Source organism: Leuciscus leuciscus (genome assembly GCF_965113295.1).
Source record: "Leuciscus leuciscus genome assembly, chromosome: 11".
Classification (NCBI taxonomy): Eukaryota; Metazoa; Chordata; class Actinopteri; order Cypriniformes; family Leuciscidae; genus Leuciscus; species Leuciscus leuciscus.
The window spans coordinates 13,807,062-13,822,474 of NC_138735.1; the positions used below are offsets into that span (position 1 = coordinate 13,807,062).

At 37.2% G+C, this 15,413-nt stretch overlaps 1 protein-coding gene and 1 long non-coding RNA gene across 3 annotated transcripts in view; one reads left to right on the forward strand and one right to left on the reverse strand.

Annotated features, from left to right (window-relative positions):
• The window catches only part of prpf4bb (pre-mRNA processing factor 4Bb), a 28,712-nt gene that overhangs the window by 11,750 nt on the left and 1,549 nt on the right, over positions 1-15,413 (forward strand). Inside the window, exons 10-14 of the mRNA XM_082183992.1 lie at positions 9,783-9,920; positions 13,369-13,522; positions 13,606-13,720; positions 13,814-13,965; positions 15,284-15,370. Of these exons, the coding sequence (XP_082040118.1) occupies positions 9,783-9,920; positions 13,369-13,522; positions 13,606-13,720; positions 13,814-13,965; positions 15,284-15,370 (646 nt within the window). The remainder of the gene's footprint in view (positions 1-9,782; positions 9,921-13,368; positions 13,523-13,605; positions 13,721-13,813; positions 13,966-15,283; positions 15,371-15,413) is intronic.
• Positions 9-6,898, reverse strand: LOC309509382. Of its 2 annotated transcripts, none has more exons than XR_014209885.1 (3): positions 6,765-6,898; positions 3,235-5,437; positions 9-610 (listed from the first exon to the last, which is right to left on the reverse strand). It is a non-coding gene; the product is annotated as an uncharacterized lncRNA (long non-coding RNA). The 2 variants fall into 2 exon arrangements; XR_014209886.1 differs by having other exon boundaries at positions 6,753-6,892.

A 15,413-nucleotide genomic window follows, 5' to 3' on the forward strand; every position in this document is an offset into this window, starting at 1 on the left:
TATCCTACTAAACAATGACCATCTCTGTGCTTTTGTGTTCTTTTATATTTTAACTAGGGCTGTCGATTTAACACGTCAATTTTGACCCCCTCAGCTTGCCCCGCCCCGACCCATTGCATCCAGTTTAGTTACAAACATGATGCAGGGCAATGACTGACTGCATGTTGAAATCCATTAGAATGCATAAAAAAACCCACTAAAATTCAAGATATGAGGGCAAAAAAATATTTATTTACATTTTATTTATATTTACATATTATATATTTATATAATATGTCTACCGTAAAACTTCAAATAATAGCCCAGGCTTTTATTTTACCAAATCGCCGAACTGCACCGGCTTGTATTTGAGACAGGCGTCTATATGAGACAGGCCTTTAATTTTGTGTTGAGATGTTGTTCATTGAGTGTAGGCCTAGAGATAACGATCCAAATAGCATAGGTTGATAGACGAAAAGCATGACAGTAGGAGGTTACTAGCCTGGTTAAAACCAGACCATTCTCAGTAGTAACTGAGTTATGGTCTAGCAAAGCTTCATTAATAACTCATTTCCAAAGGGGCGTCACCAACGGACGTTGCTCAAATGCCTCTGGACTCAATTGGATAGACCTAAAACCGATACTATCGGCCGATATTAGGCATTTTTCAAACTATCGGTATCGGCATTTATAATGGCCGATAAATGAATATTTAAAAAATAAAATAAAAGCGGACGAAACACCCTTCAACCATGTTATGAGTGGTGGCGCTGCATAGATTGTCCACCAGAGGGCACTATACAAGGAAGATCGCTCGGGCTAGAGGAGTGGTTACGAGCAGAGTCCAGAGTTCACCTGAGTCGGGAGACGGCAGCGCCGGATGATTCTGTCAGCATTAAAGACTTTTAAAATAATTTAACTCTCGTTCATGTTTGAATACCTTGTGTTTGTGATGCAAAAGACTATGCGCGCTAACCATTACCATAGTAAACATAGTAAACGCTTGAAGATACGCATAGTGTAAAAACATAGTGAACGCTTGAAGAAATCAGACCAATCATAAAGGCTATCACAGTCATGTTTTTATTTTATCTGTCAGTAGCCTACGTCTCGTCTCTTTATACCGGACTATCATAAAATAAAGCAACTTTTTTTCGGGAGCTTTTTCGGGATTTGTAGAAATGATCATTCTATCTAAATGTGATGTAAATATGTCCTGCAACTACCAGATAAACAGTAACAGACGCGACTGAAGAAGTAAGTGTGTCCTCTTTCTTTTGTGAAATAGACCTAATTTATTTCTGAGTGACTAATGTGCAATTTTGACATAAATTAATTCATTATGATCAATGTATCACTTTTTATTGTAAACCTGTGGTAAAACATCGATGCTTGGGTTTTAAATATTCAAGTAAACAACAAAAATGCCAGCAAACGGCCGCTTTTATCATGTTTGTTTTAAACGCGGTTTCCAGTGATTTCTGATTAGTTTTCTGATAAAACTTCCATTTGTTGGTGAATGGGTTAGTGTGACGTTGTTCCAGAGAGGCGTGTTACGGGCGTGTTTTAGTGAAGCGCTGTGGAGCTTCTGGCCCGACAGTGGAAACGCAGGCCCGGTGCTATTAGCCCGGCACGGCCCGTTTAAAGCCCTGGCTCGCACTGGCCCGACAGTGGAAACGCGGCTAATGAGCTTGGAAATCACAACGAACTTATTCTGCCTAAATAAAGTAATGATTAGTACTGTATTTATAACTAGCATATCTGTAGTTCCAGTCCCTGCATTGTAAAATGTAAGTTAGGCACGCGAGGAGTGAACATTTAGATATAGAGAAAAAGTATCAAACATGGCCTGTGCATAAAAGTTAGCTTTTCTTTTACACGTGTGTGAAATCCAAGTGTGCGTTGCTGACTTCGTTTAACCGCAGCATTAACGAGTCACATAATGTATTTAGTGCATCACTACTAAGTAGTAGATTTTATAAGGCAGGCAGCAAATGATGATTGAAAATGGTTTGTTGTAGCTTGATGGAATAGATGGATAGAATTAAAAGAGTGCAGGTAAAGGGATAAGCAAGTTGACGTTGTAATTATAAGGTAGCTTATAACATTGACATTTGGCAGACGCTTTTATCAAAAGCGACTTACATTGCATTTCAAGGTACACATTTACAATCTTATCAGTTCTTCACACACACACACACACACACACACACACACATTATTACATAATTGATTTATTACTGTCAATATTAATAATAATAGTTGACTTTTTTTTGTTCAAAGGACTTTAAGTTTCATATCTTAAGTTTGTATTTTTATACATTATATTTATCAGAACTTTAATATATTCTGTTCTGTTGTGACAATAAAATAAACAAGTTTTTTTAAAAAACTGCATTATCATATTATTTTAGTAAGGCTGAGGACTCTTAAAGGGATAGTTCACTTTGAAATTAATTTTTGGTATGTTTTAGCTTACCTCAAGGGCATCCAAGATGTAGGTGTCTTTTTTTCCGCAGTAGTTTCAATTTTGATATTTTTAGGTCAAACCGTTCTTGTCTGTCAGTCATATAATGCAGGTCTATGGTCATTATCTCAAAACACAAGCACAGAGTCCAAATTAAAACAATTCCCCGTCGTCCAAATTAAACAATTCCCCATCGTAAGTACACATTGATGGCCTAAGACACGAAACGAGCGGTTTGTGTGAGAAAACGAACAGTATTTATATCGTTTTTACCTCTTATACGCAGCCATAAATACTGTTCGTTTTCTCACACAAACCGCTCGTTTCGTGTCTTAGGCCATCAATGTGTACTTACGATGGGGAATTGTTTAATTTGGACGACGGGGAATTGTTTTAATTTGGACTCTGTACTTGTGTTTTGAGAATGACCATAGACCTGCATTATATGACTGACAGACAAGAACGGTTTGACCTAAAAATATAAAAATTGAAACTACTGCGGAAAAAAAGACACCTACATCTTGGATGCCTTTGAGGTAAGCTAAAACATACCAAAAATTAATTTCAAAGTGAACTATCCCTTTAAATAACGACAAATAACTAATGTTAGGGAAATCTGTTCATGTTTTGTTACGCGTTTCTGGATTTAAAATATATATATATATATATATATATATATATATATATATATATATATATATATATATATATATATATATCGGATTTTTAAATCACCAAATATTTGTATCGGTATCGGCCTTAAAAATCCTTTATCGGTCGGGCTCTACCTAAAACCAATCAGAGCGATCGTCATCGTGTAAAGCCATATGCTGCGTCCCAATTCGCCTAAGTTACACTACGCCATAAAAGTATGTACTCTTTTTATGAAGAAAAGGTATTTACTTTTGAATGTGTAGCAAAAAAGTAGGCAAGCTTTGGGACATACTACTACGTCATCTTTATCGGACGGATCTGTCACGTAAACTGCCCTGTCAATCATCTTGTCACAGTTAAAATCCTCTATTAAATCTAATTTCATTTCCTACCGTTTCGGAGAGAAATGTAGTAGCACGTTCATCTGCCAGTGGGTCTTTCATGGAGACTGTCCTCATGTGTTTGCAATTTTAATATGCATTTAAAAGTTGCTGCGCTTCACCAACGGACGTCGTTCAAATGCCTCTGGGTGCAATTGGATAGACCTAAAACCAATCAGAGCGATCGTCATCGTGTAAAGCCCGCCCCAACGTTTCTGATTGGTGCCGTGATTTAGAGGGATTAGAAATGGGCTTGAATGAGCTCTTTGCCAGACTACTTGCAGAGCAAATCTAAATTTGCCGGAAGTTGTCTGGGTTTTCCCAGGCTAGGAGGTTACCAAATCTGTGTTTGTTTAACAAATCAGTTAATGCAAGAATTAGCCTATTCTGTATGTCTAAAGGGTAGGGCTGGGTACCGAGTTCGATACTTTTTAGGTACCGACCGAATTGCCTCGATACTATCGAGTATCGAAAAATGACTCGTTGTTCGGTACCAGATTTCGATACCTAAGGGGTTAACTCGTCAACGTCAGTGCTCAAACAAATACATATAAAATGCACAACGACACACCTAAAGTCACTCACGCAAATACACGCAAACTCTACACACACGAGACACGCGGAACTGTCCGCGCACATACTCATATGAGAGGCGCGCGCTCACACAAACTCGCGCACATACGCAATGAGACGCGAGCACACACACAAACTCTCCACGCACATACTCCTATGAGACGCGAGTGCGCGCGCACACACACACAATACCTTAAAGATGTGGATAAGTCGATCAAAAGTGTGGCTACATTTCTCCAGGCTCGATGCCAACAGCGCGCGATGCAGTATTTGCGGTAAAATAATTGCTGCAAAGGCCGGTACCACGACAGATATGATGGAGCCCTTGAACAGTGTACGGAGTAAACATAAGAGCAGAAGTTGCTTCGTCTTCGACTGGTAAATGAAGAGATACCTTGTTGATCACTCTGACAGTGTTTATATTGCAATAATGACCTACAGAATGTACATTGCCGTTCAAAAAATTGTTGGTTAGTCAGAATTGTTTTTCAGTAAGGATGCATTAAAGTGATCAAAAATTACCTTAAAACATGTGTAATGTTACAAAAGATTTCTGTTTCAAATAAATGCTGTTCTTTTGAAAATTTTATTCATCAAAGAAACATGAAAAAAATGATCATAGTTTCCAAAATATTAAGCAGCACATCGTTTTCATATTTTTGAAGGATCATGTGACACTGAAGTAATGATTTTGAAAATTTAGCTTTGACATCACAGGAATAAATTACATTTTGAAATATATTCAAATAAGATTTTAAATTGTAATACTATTTCACAATGTTACAAGTTTTACTGTATTTTTGATCAAACAAATTCAGCTTTGGTGAGCATGAGCTCTTTATTAAAAAAAAAAGTTGTTCCTTTGTGCACTGGCTAAGGAGCATGAGTCAAACGGAAAAAATAAAACCAAAGTTTTTCTGATGTAATGTGTTATGTAATCTTATTAAAATGGATTTCATAAAATTGGTATCGGAAAAAGTATCGTTCAGGAACCGGTATCGAAATCAAGGTATCGGTATTGGTATCGAAATTTTTGGAACGATACCCAGCCCTACTAAAGGGGGTCGCACACCAGATGAAAAGCGCAGCACCACGTCTATAAAATTCGAACACCTTATTCTCTGAGTGTACATTGTCTCAAATCGTCGTTAATGTATATACTGACTTCACCCTGTGCTGCAATATACATTCAGTTTTACACTCATTTACAGAAACCAGCTGCTTGAATGAAAATTGCTGATGTTATTGGATTTTCAGGTGATATGCTCAATTCGTTCAGTTAACGTACGCTCTGAGGTAAAGTGTGCAGACTAAGCAACGTTTGTATTTAATTGTACAGTACAATCATAACATAGTACAGACATGATCTTAATTCCATAATATCCTTAAACTAGGGCTGTCCCCGACTATGGATTTTCATAGTCGAATCAGAATCGTCATGTCTTGCCTATAGTCGACTAATAGTCGAATCATGTGTATAGGGGTGGGGCTGGGGGCGGGGCTTTAACGTTTCAAAGCCGCGATGTACAGAAAATCACACAAAGATATAGAAGAAAATGTATAAAAACATTTTTGATCAATAAAACTAAGAAATAACATAAATAACTCCAGAAAGGCCACACTGCAGATTTGCATTTCACATTCACATGCAAATCAAATTAAATCGGCTAAATTACCTGTGCGAGCAGGCCAGCCTACAGCACAACATCGATGCACCGAAATAATAAACAAATAATTTACTAAATTAAATTAGAACAGAATATACCTTTCTAATAAATAAAAAATACAAAACGAAATAAATCAGAATCAAGTCACAGGATGAGGAGCAAATGTGTGCAAAATGCCTAAAGTGCAGGGGAACATACATTCAAAACACAAGCCACAAATAGTTAGATTAGATAACCCTGACAGATTAATAAATAAAATAAAAATAAAGAAATTATTAAAATAACGATAGTAGCCAGAATTTTCAACTTTGTCTTTTTAACTGCAGAAACAACAATAAATGCTAAACTGGAGAGGCAGTCTTTTTAGCTAAAAATGTTCACAGCATCCAAAAATAAAATTAGAACCGGCTGAAAAGTTTTGAAATCACTTGTACCTGATCGAGAGAACAAATCCTGAACGTCTTTCACTCTGTCTGTCCGTTGGAGTCTTTTCAAATTGTGCGCGCGGATAAAATACATTCTAACGTGAAACCCAGGCTTTGCGTGAAACATGTTAACGTTGGCCGGCAGAAGTGCGATCATGGTTTTCCTGATGCTAAATCCAGCCTTGGAGAATATCCTTTCTGATTGTGTACATCCACACTTTAGATTTTCTTATCCCAGACATTGTTAAAGATTTAAATCCTTGCCGCGAAGACGCTCCTCTGTCGGTCACGGATTGAAAGTGAAACTTAAATCTGTCTCGGGGTGTTTGGATTTATTCACGCACGTTAAATTTTTTATTAAAAGCTTCTTTCTTTGCACATTTTTATATTGGCCTACAGCATTATCATAATAGGCTGAATATTAACGTATTTACATAAAAGCTTGTTCTATGTGAAATCAGACATTGAGCGCCCTCATATAGCCAAAGTGGCATGAGCCTCGATCGTTTCATAACACCTCTGCGAAGATTCGACCGTGAGATCGGTAGTCGAATCAGGCTCCTCCTATCGAAGCATCGAATCTTCGACTATTCGGGGTCACCCCTACCTTAAACATAACAATATTGCTGGCCATAAACTGACAAAGTGCGCGTCCTGTGTGCGATACCTCGAGTTGTCATAGACGCGACGCTGCGCTGCGCTGCGCTTCTCGTAAGGTGTGCGACCCCCTTTAGATTATTGGCAGCATAAAAAAACGAAAAGATGTGACAGCCATGGGCTGAACAATACAAGTTACCGGTAATATCCATCGAGCCTATGAACTAGTTGCCCGAAACACATCAACAAGAAAGAATGAAGGCTACCCTGTAAAACAACTGCAATCATGTGATACAAAAGAACCCTATTCATCACTATCATCACCGCGATCCTCAACTACAAGTTGCCGAAATCCTCCTCCTCGTCGCTCTCCTCCACTTCCCTCTCTGGCCTCCGCTAACTCTGGCTGCCTTGCTTGCGCTAACAGCTCCCGCCCAGATGCGCAGGACTCTCTTGCGTGCGGAATCTGCTCCATAGAACTGGCTTAAACAGACGATCTGGCGGGTTTTAGAAGATCAAGTACAACCCGAAACTAAAAAACAGACCGGGCCTCTATTTGAGACCGGCCTTTATTTATCCAAACCTGTAGCCACACCAGGCGTGTAAAAGAGACAGGCGTCTATTTGGGACTCAGCTATTATTTGAAGTTTCATGGTGTATAGTTTAGCAAAACCACAAGGGCTAGAGTGCTGTTGAATTTTTTATATATATTGGTGTATGTTGCTTAAACAACGTTTGGTGACACTAGACATGTGCCGGTATTCGGTAATGCGATAAATCGCGGTAATGAATATGCACGATATTGTTATCGTGGGCACTTCAAAATACCGTGAAAAATAATAGATCCGAATTTAGATTTTTAGAACGTGCATTATAGCTTATTTTCCATCAACCGCTTAAACAAGCACTGCCTATGCTGCGCGAAACACGTGCGCACTCTGATGTAAACAATCGCCACGTGTATGAGCATGCGGCCGTTGCACTTCTAGTCTAATGTAAACAGTCCTCACATGGAGAAGCAGCATGGCGGAAGGAGGAACGCCGCCGCCTACAGTCTATGGCCGCCGGCGATCTATCCGGATCCATCCCGCTTCTAAAAGAGAGCTGCCAACTCGACGCATTCAGCGCGAGACTTCTCACACGCTCACGCCACACATCCGTTTTCTCACGCAGAGAAAAATTGCGGAGCAAAGAGGACACGAAGACCGTCAAACAAGACAGAGCAGGTTACTTTTGATATGAAACAGGAGAACAATTGTGTCACAGAACGTTACATTTAAACTATTTAATGACCAGCAGCATGTTAGATGACTAAAACATAAAGAGGAGTATTTTGCTGAATATGTGCACTGCACTTTTTTACATATTTATTATATTTTTACTTGTGTCATTACATTATTGTTATTATAATGAAAACCACATTATATTTGATTTAATTAGTTATTTGTAACCTTTAATAATACCAGCTGATAGGGCTCTATATGGTTACATAGCATTATGTGAGATATATTTTTTTTCATGAGAAAAAAATAACATGTGGGCTATCTACTGTAGCCTTCCTAATATTTATCCAAAATAAGTCAATATTGAATCAAGATTTAAATCAAATCCCAAGTATTGAATTGAAATCGTTAAATTTGTGTTAAGCAATACAAACAGTAGCCTACCAGTCATTGTACCATGTAATCATTGTAACATGGTGTTGTCACTAAACTTAATAAAATTCAGTTTAGTTACCAAATGTTTTGACAATCACAATTACACCTTGTGATGCAAGTTTTAATAAATTTTTTACACCCCCCCCCCCCCCCCAAAATCCATCTGTTTCTCATGTGCAATTAAAATATCGTGATAATACCGTATACCGTGATAAAAGATCACTCAATTAATCGCAGCATGAAAATGTGATACCGGCACATGCCTAGGTGACACTGTGGTGAGGGCAAGCGTGACTGTGAAGATGGATGGGTTAAACTATAATTGATAGCTCTCAAATTATATTAGTGTTTCCCATACATTGGTTCACAATATCAACACTGCCCGCTACAAATAGATTTTACACAAGATTTTGACATGGTTGAATAAACATGAGCACTGCACGTTTCAAAGTCAAAATGCAGCGCGGGTGTTTTTATATGAATGCATCTTTGAATGGAACCGACTGTCTTTAGAAATGTTTCGATGTTATTTTCATTTAATTCATCTATCTTTTCTGATAAAGCAGCGTTTATGAGCGTTGCGCTGCTTTGTGTACAGCCGTTACCGGGGAAACCGCTATTTCTGCCGTTCCTAAAGCGCCTAAGCGTAAACAGCATAATTTTGTGGGGCTTTGCAAACCTGTATTAATCCTAGTGTGGAATTTCTCTACAATATTCACTCATGACAGTAAAAAGAGGGCATTCTAAGTCAATCTACTGCAGTATTTCCTCTCTCTCTCAGTAGAAAATGTGGTTAACACCCAGTCATGCTTTGAAAAAAAAAAAATACACCCTTATATATACACCGTGAAACTGGTATAATTTTGAAAAATACCGTGATATAAATTTTTGGTCATACCACCCACCACTAGTATAATTTCACTTTTTTTATTCACATTCATGCCACCTCTGAGATGCATTAAACGGTCTATGTACTGTAAATATACCTAAATGTCACTTCAGATGCAGCTTCTGAACTAAAAAAAAAAAATTTTATGGCCACATTGTAGTCAAAGTTTGTGTAATAAAATGTTGAATCAAAATATTTTTTTCTTTTGTAATGTCTATTGGACACTTTTCTCATCCAACACAATGACTTCAAATAATATTTTTTGGGGAGTTTCTCAGCCAAAATTGGTTTAATTTGCAATTTAATCAATTTTTTAATCCAATTAATTAAATGATGTATTATAAAAGCTTTCATTTAAAAAAATTTATCACTTAAAAGCTTTAATTTTAACCTAAATGTTAAGTTTATGTACTATTTTGTTTAGTTCAGTCAGTGTAGTCCTGGCTCAGAAAACAGTTTGTATTCAGTAGTTTAATTTGTTGTCTGATTGCAGGCAGAAGACGGGACTGAAGGAACTTGAGTTTCTGAAGAAGCTGAATGATGCAGATCCTGACGATAAATTTCATTGTTTGCGTCTCTTCAGACACTTTTACCACAAACAGCATCTCTGTTTGGTGTTTGAACCTCTCAGGTACTTCATTGTGTGTGTGTGTGTGTGTGTGTGTGTGTGTGTGTGTGTGTGTGTGTGTGTGTGTGTGTGTGTGTGTGTGTGTGTGTGTGTGTGTGTGTGTGTGTGTGTGTGTGTGTGTGTGTGTGTGTGTGTGTGTGTGTGTTTGGGAGAGTGTTGTGGAAATTGACAAATATCTGTGTGAACCTCCTCAATACATCACATTAGAAAATTGGTAAGGATGCAGTATATTAATTGATTTGTATTTTAAATTTGAACTTTCTATTCATCAACGAATTCTGAAAATAAAATTGAAAAAAATACCGGTTTCCACAGAAATATGAAGCAGAACAATTTTCAACATTTAATAATAAAAATGTTTCTTGAGTCACCAAATCACCATATTAAAATTATTTCTGAAATATCATGTGACACTGAAGACTGGAGTAATGGCTGCTTTGGCTTTACAGGAATAAATTACATTTTAAAATGTATTAAACTATTAAAAACAGTAAAAATGTGAAATATTACGATTTAAAATAACTGTTTTCGGTTTTATTTATTTATTTAATCAAACAAATGCAGCCTTGGTGAGCACGAGACTTTCATAAACATTTGATCTTACCGACCCCAAACTTTTGAAAGGTTGTGTAAATTCATAAATGCATCTAAAATTGTACATTCTTGATGTGACATAAGGAATCAAACCATTTTATAAATGAATAAAAATTAATGTTTGGTACTTTTAAACCTTGAAATGGAACAAGAAATTATGCAAAAAAAAAAAAAAGAGTATTTGAATTGGGGTGAAAATCAGCCTTCATATTATCTTTTTTTCTTTATCAGCCTTGATATCTTTTTTTCTTTATCGGCCTAATAGTTCTAAAAGATTCTGATATCAAATAACCGATATTAATATTAGGGATGGGCATGTCCAATATTTTTATTTTTATTTTGAGTACTGATAGATTAAAAAAATTGTATGGGGGCGGGGTGTGTCTGTCATGGCGATAATGACAATATTTTATTTAAAACACTGGCACAAAAATGTATGTTGACAAATAGAAATATGACATGCAAATATGTCTATCAAAATATGAAAATAAGACTGCTAGATTATCAAGTTATCTTAAATTATTAAAAATGACAAATTATTAAAAGTATTAGCAGCTGCATGAGGTGAAGCTGAAGAGTAAACTGTACACCAGTAATCAACCTAGTGACTAAATGGTCAATTTCACTTTGTTTCTCTTAGTAGGATGAAAATAATCTGTTATTTAAACTGTGCTTAAATTATATCAAATTGATCAAACTGCTGTGCTGGAGCTGTCAATCAAACAGCGCAAGTTTATCAGTGACTGAGTTCTGGACTCTTGCCAAAACTCCCTTTAGAATCAACAAATCTCTTGTTTACATTTTCACTGTTAGTTATGGTGAAACCATTCGTTAGTGTGCAGAAATCAATTTACAATGACGAGATCACTGCATTCATACTCTCAATATGTCGGTGATCAGCTACAATGCTCATCACTGCAACCTTTCATGTCACGATCTAAATATAATGCCAAAAATCTAAATTAACACAATTTCACAATTAGTTAACCTTGAGAGCTGTACTAGTAAAAACTTGCTTTCAAGAGTTCACATGTAATTCTAGCTATTTCATATGCAAAAATGTTGGCCAATCACAGCAGTGGGCGTTTACACTGAAGTCTCACAGCAGACACGCCCCTTCAAACAGAGTTCAAATCAAAGGGCTAAAATCAGGGTAGGGAAAAATGTCTCATTTCAAAATTGACTATTTTTGATGTAGTATTATTATTATTATTTTATTTTTATTTTTTAAGAAACCTCAAAGGAATATGTCTGACTATGATTTGGTTATTTGAGACAATGTCGTGCATTGCCATTTGAGCTGATGCTGAAGAGTGAATGAACAGCGTAATCTGAAGTGTTTTGCTAGCGGGTTAATAAACTCAACTAAACGCATCCTATATGAGATTAATCTGATATATAAAACATAAAAATAATATTATGACTTGCACTAAAGGATGTGAATGCTCACGTGAACTTGACCGTGCATGTCTGAATGTGTACCTCCATTGTGAATGTGCTCTTCCCGTAACAACAACGCTGAAATACAGGCACCTAAAGCACAAAAAATTCTATTACAGTAGTGTTCTCATAATGTTATGCATATGATATATTGGTGGTGCTGCACATCTTGCACTTAACTGTATTTTCGTTATCAAAGTAATTCCAAGGCATTACTGTGTGCGCTTTCAAATCTATAGTGTCACTTTTTCGCCAGTCTGGACTGCATGCTGTCCTAACGCTAGCCAATCAGACATCAGGAACCACCCAAAATGCTGCAATAGCCAATCAGAAAAAAATAACAATCATCTGCACATCCCTTATAAATATTAATGTTGATAAGGTCACTAACATGTAATGCATAACTAATAGGGGTGTAACGGTTCACAAAATTCACGGTTCGATACGATACACTTGTGTCACGGTTCGGTACGTTTTCGATAGCCTACAGCAAAAATAAAGAAATGCCAGAGAAATTTCCTTGATTTCATTTTTTTTATTCTTTTTTTCATCATAAAGTATGATTTTTTTTTTTTTACTTTGAGCAATTCTGGAGCTATAATTGACTCTTCTTAGGAGCATATAAAACAAAACAGCTCCTTGGAAAAAATGAAATGTAATATTGTAACGTTAGTAGTTATAAGGTTTATTTAGTTCAGATTAACATTTGAGGGCAGCAATTGTATTCATAATGTCAAAATAAAACCGACGTAATGTTACTTGAAGGCATTATAGCCTACTATTCCTGCCAAACTTCCATGGTTGCAGTTAGTGTTACTACAGTAAATCCATGGTGAATGTTGCTGATCTGTGGACACTGGATAGTTCATTCATGGCACAATGTTTCTTCCAGGTTTCCACGTCAGCGCTGTTTGATCCGTTAATAACGGAGAAATGTGAATGTTTCTCACTAGATCTCGCAGCAATGTTATTACTTATGTGGCGAATTCAAATGCTTTCTTTACTGGATCTCTTATTAGCGTTGTGTAGTAACAGTGTCGCTTGATCACGATCGGCTCGCGCTGCACTGGTCCAAACCGATAAACGGTCCGTCAACCACACAATAATGAGCAATTTCGTTCCGCTTGCATTACGTTTGTCATTTGATGTTGTGCAATGTTGTGGTCGCGCCGGCGTCTCTTACATTATGAGCGCGCTTGACACGCGCAACGCGCCTACATTTGAAATGACGAAATTTTGGTCGGCAGGAAAAATGGTCCAACGAACCGTTCGGTTTGAAAATGCGCACCGAACCGAAAGCCTCGTACCGAACGGTTCAATACGAATACGTGTATCGTTACACCCCTAATAACTAATAATCTCAAAGATAATGCAAAAGTTATTCTCAGCTGTTTTTTGCCATATTTGTGTCTTGCAGTATGAATCTGCGGGAAGTGCTGAAAAAGTATGGTAAAGACGTGGGGCTACACATCAAGGCAGTGCGTTCCTACAGTCAGCAGCTCTTTCTGGCCCTCAAACTACTGAAACGCTGCAACATCCTCCATGCTGACATCAAACCAGACAACATACTGGTTAGCATCATTTATATGGCCCCTGACTCCAAAGACCTCATTCATTCATTCACTCACTCACTCACTCAACTCTCTGTCTGCAGGTGAACGAGTCAAAGACAATTCTTAAACTCTGTGATTTCGGCTCTGCATCCCATGTTGCCGACAATGAAATCACTCCCTACCTAGTCAGCAGATTCTATAGGGCACCTGAAATCGGTAATTTGCACTGTAATTGTGTGATAACAGCAGAACATGTGAACCATTTCTATGTGGGCCTAGTAATTGGATTTAATCTCTCTTTCTCCTTAGTCATTGGTAAACCATATGATTATGGCATTGATATGTGGTCAGTCGGCTGTACCCTGTATGAGCTGTACGCAGGGAAGATCCTGTTCCCTGGTGGATCCAACAACCACATGCTGAAACTGGCCATGGATGTGAAGGGCAAGATGCCAAACAAGGTACTGGAAATTTACACTGAGAATCCACATGGGTTCTTTTTCATAACTATAAAAAAAGAGAGAGAGATTATCCTACTGCTCAGACATTCACTACTAGCCTTAACTACTAGATATAATTACTTTAGATGGAAAGCATCTCAAACTGAGTAGCTGAAGACATTACTGTAGCTGTACCCATTAACTCTTTTTCCCTCCATTGATGGAATTTTCCGGCAATCCATGTTGTCACTGTTATAAGTTAGGAGGCACTATTACTCATCTCCTGAAAGAGTACAGAATCTAGGATGGATCAAAACACATGGGAAGCAGAAACTAGCAATAGAAGCACATAAAATAACACGATCAAACATTAAACCGCATATAAATCGAAACCTCCTAATGTTACCAAATGAAATGTCTACCCAGGAAGGGGTATATGACTGTGCAAGCTTTTGGGGTGTTGATGGAAGCGATTTACTCCATCTATGTTTTGATCATTGTTCAGAATCCAATCCAAACGTAGTCTTCGACAAAAATTCGATTTTTCTCAGCTTTTTGTTCAAAATGTTGCAAAAAAAAACTTGCCCACATTCAAGTGTTAATAAAAAAAAACAATGCATAAAGTTAGATCAAATTTTGTTTGTTTAAAAGCAGAGGCTCTGTTCGTTCTGGTTAGCAACATTTAAAAAATGCACTGGTGGGGAAAGAGTTAATATGTGGTACTTCCTTGAAAATATATTCCAGCTCAGTGCTACAACAACCATAATGAAATAACCCTTCAAAATGGATAGTTTTACAATGAGCTAAATATGGCACTTTATCTGTTCAATAAAATACCTTATTCACCTATTGAGTAATGAAAACGGCATCTCAAATGCTTTTACAACATTTCAAATCCCTCAGCCATCTCTGAAAAGCAAAGCCAATCTTGATTCTCGTTTTATTACGAGCTTCGTCACGTTCTCTGTTCTGTGTTTAAATTTTATTTATTTTTTACGAGTGATTCCCTGGAGGTTCGAGATTTAGCTGCTCCATGTCATCCTTTCTCGCTCATTGTGACAACTAACCTATGCCACCATAAATGCATCAAAATAGCCGGAGCAACTTTTTTCTATTTACGGATATGACGAGACGCGCACAGGCGAGTGATCAATGTACACAGTTTCCAATGAAAACCATCACGACAGGTCTAAAATATAAATAATTATAACAGGGTTCAGTATTTTAATTTTGAACAAAAAAGTTCCATATTATACCTTCAGAATTTTCTTTACTTTTACTCGCTTTATTATTGTATTTAAGTCTCTTACATGGTGTTTTATTTTTCATTTGTCTGTAGATGATCCGGAAAGGCTTGTTTAAAGACCAACATTTTGACCAGAACTTGAACTTCCTATACATCGAGGTTGACAAAGTGACTGAAAGGGTATGTTCTCAGATCTCACATGTATTGATTTTCTAATTTACTC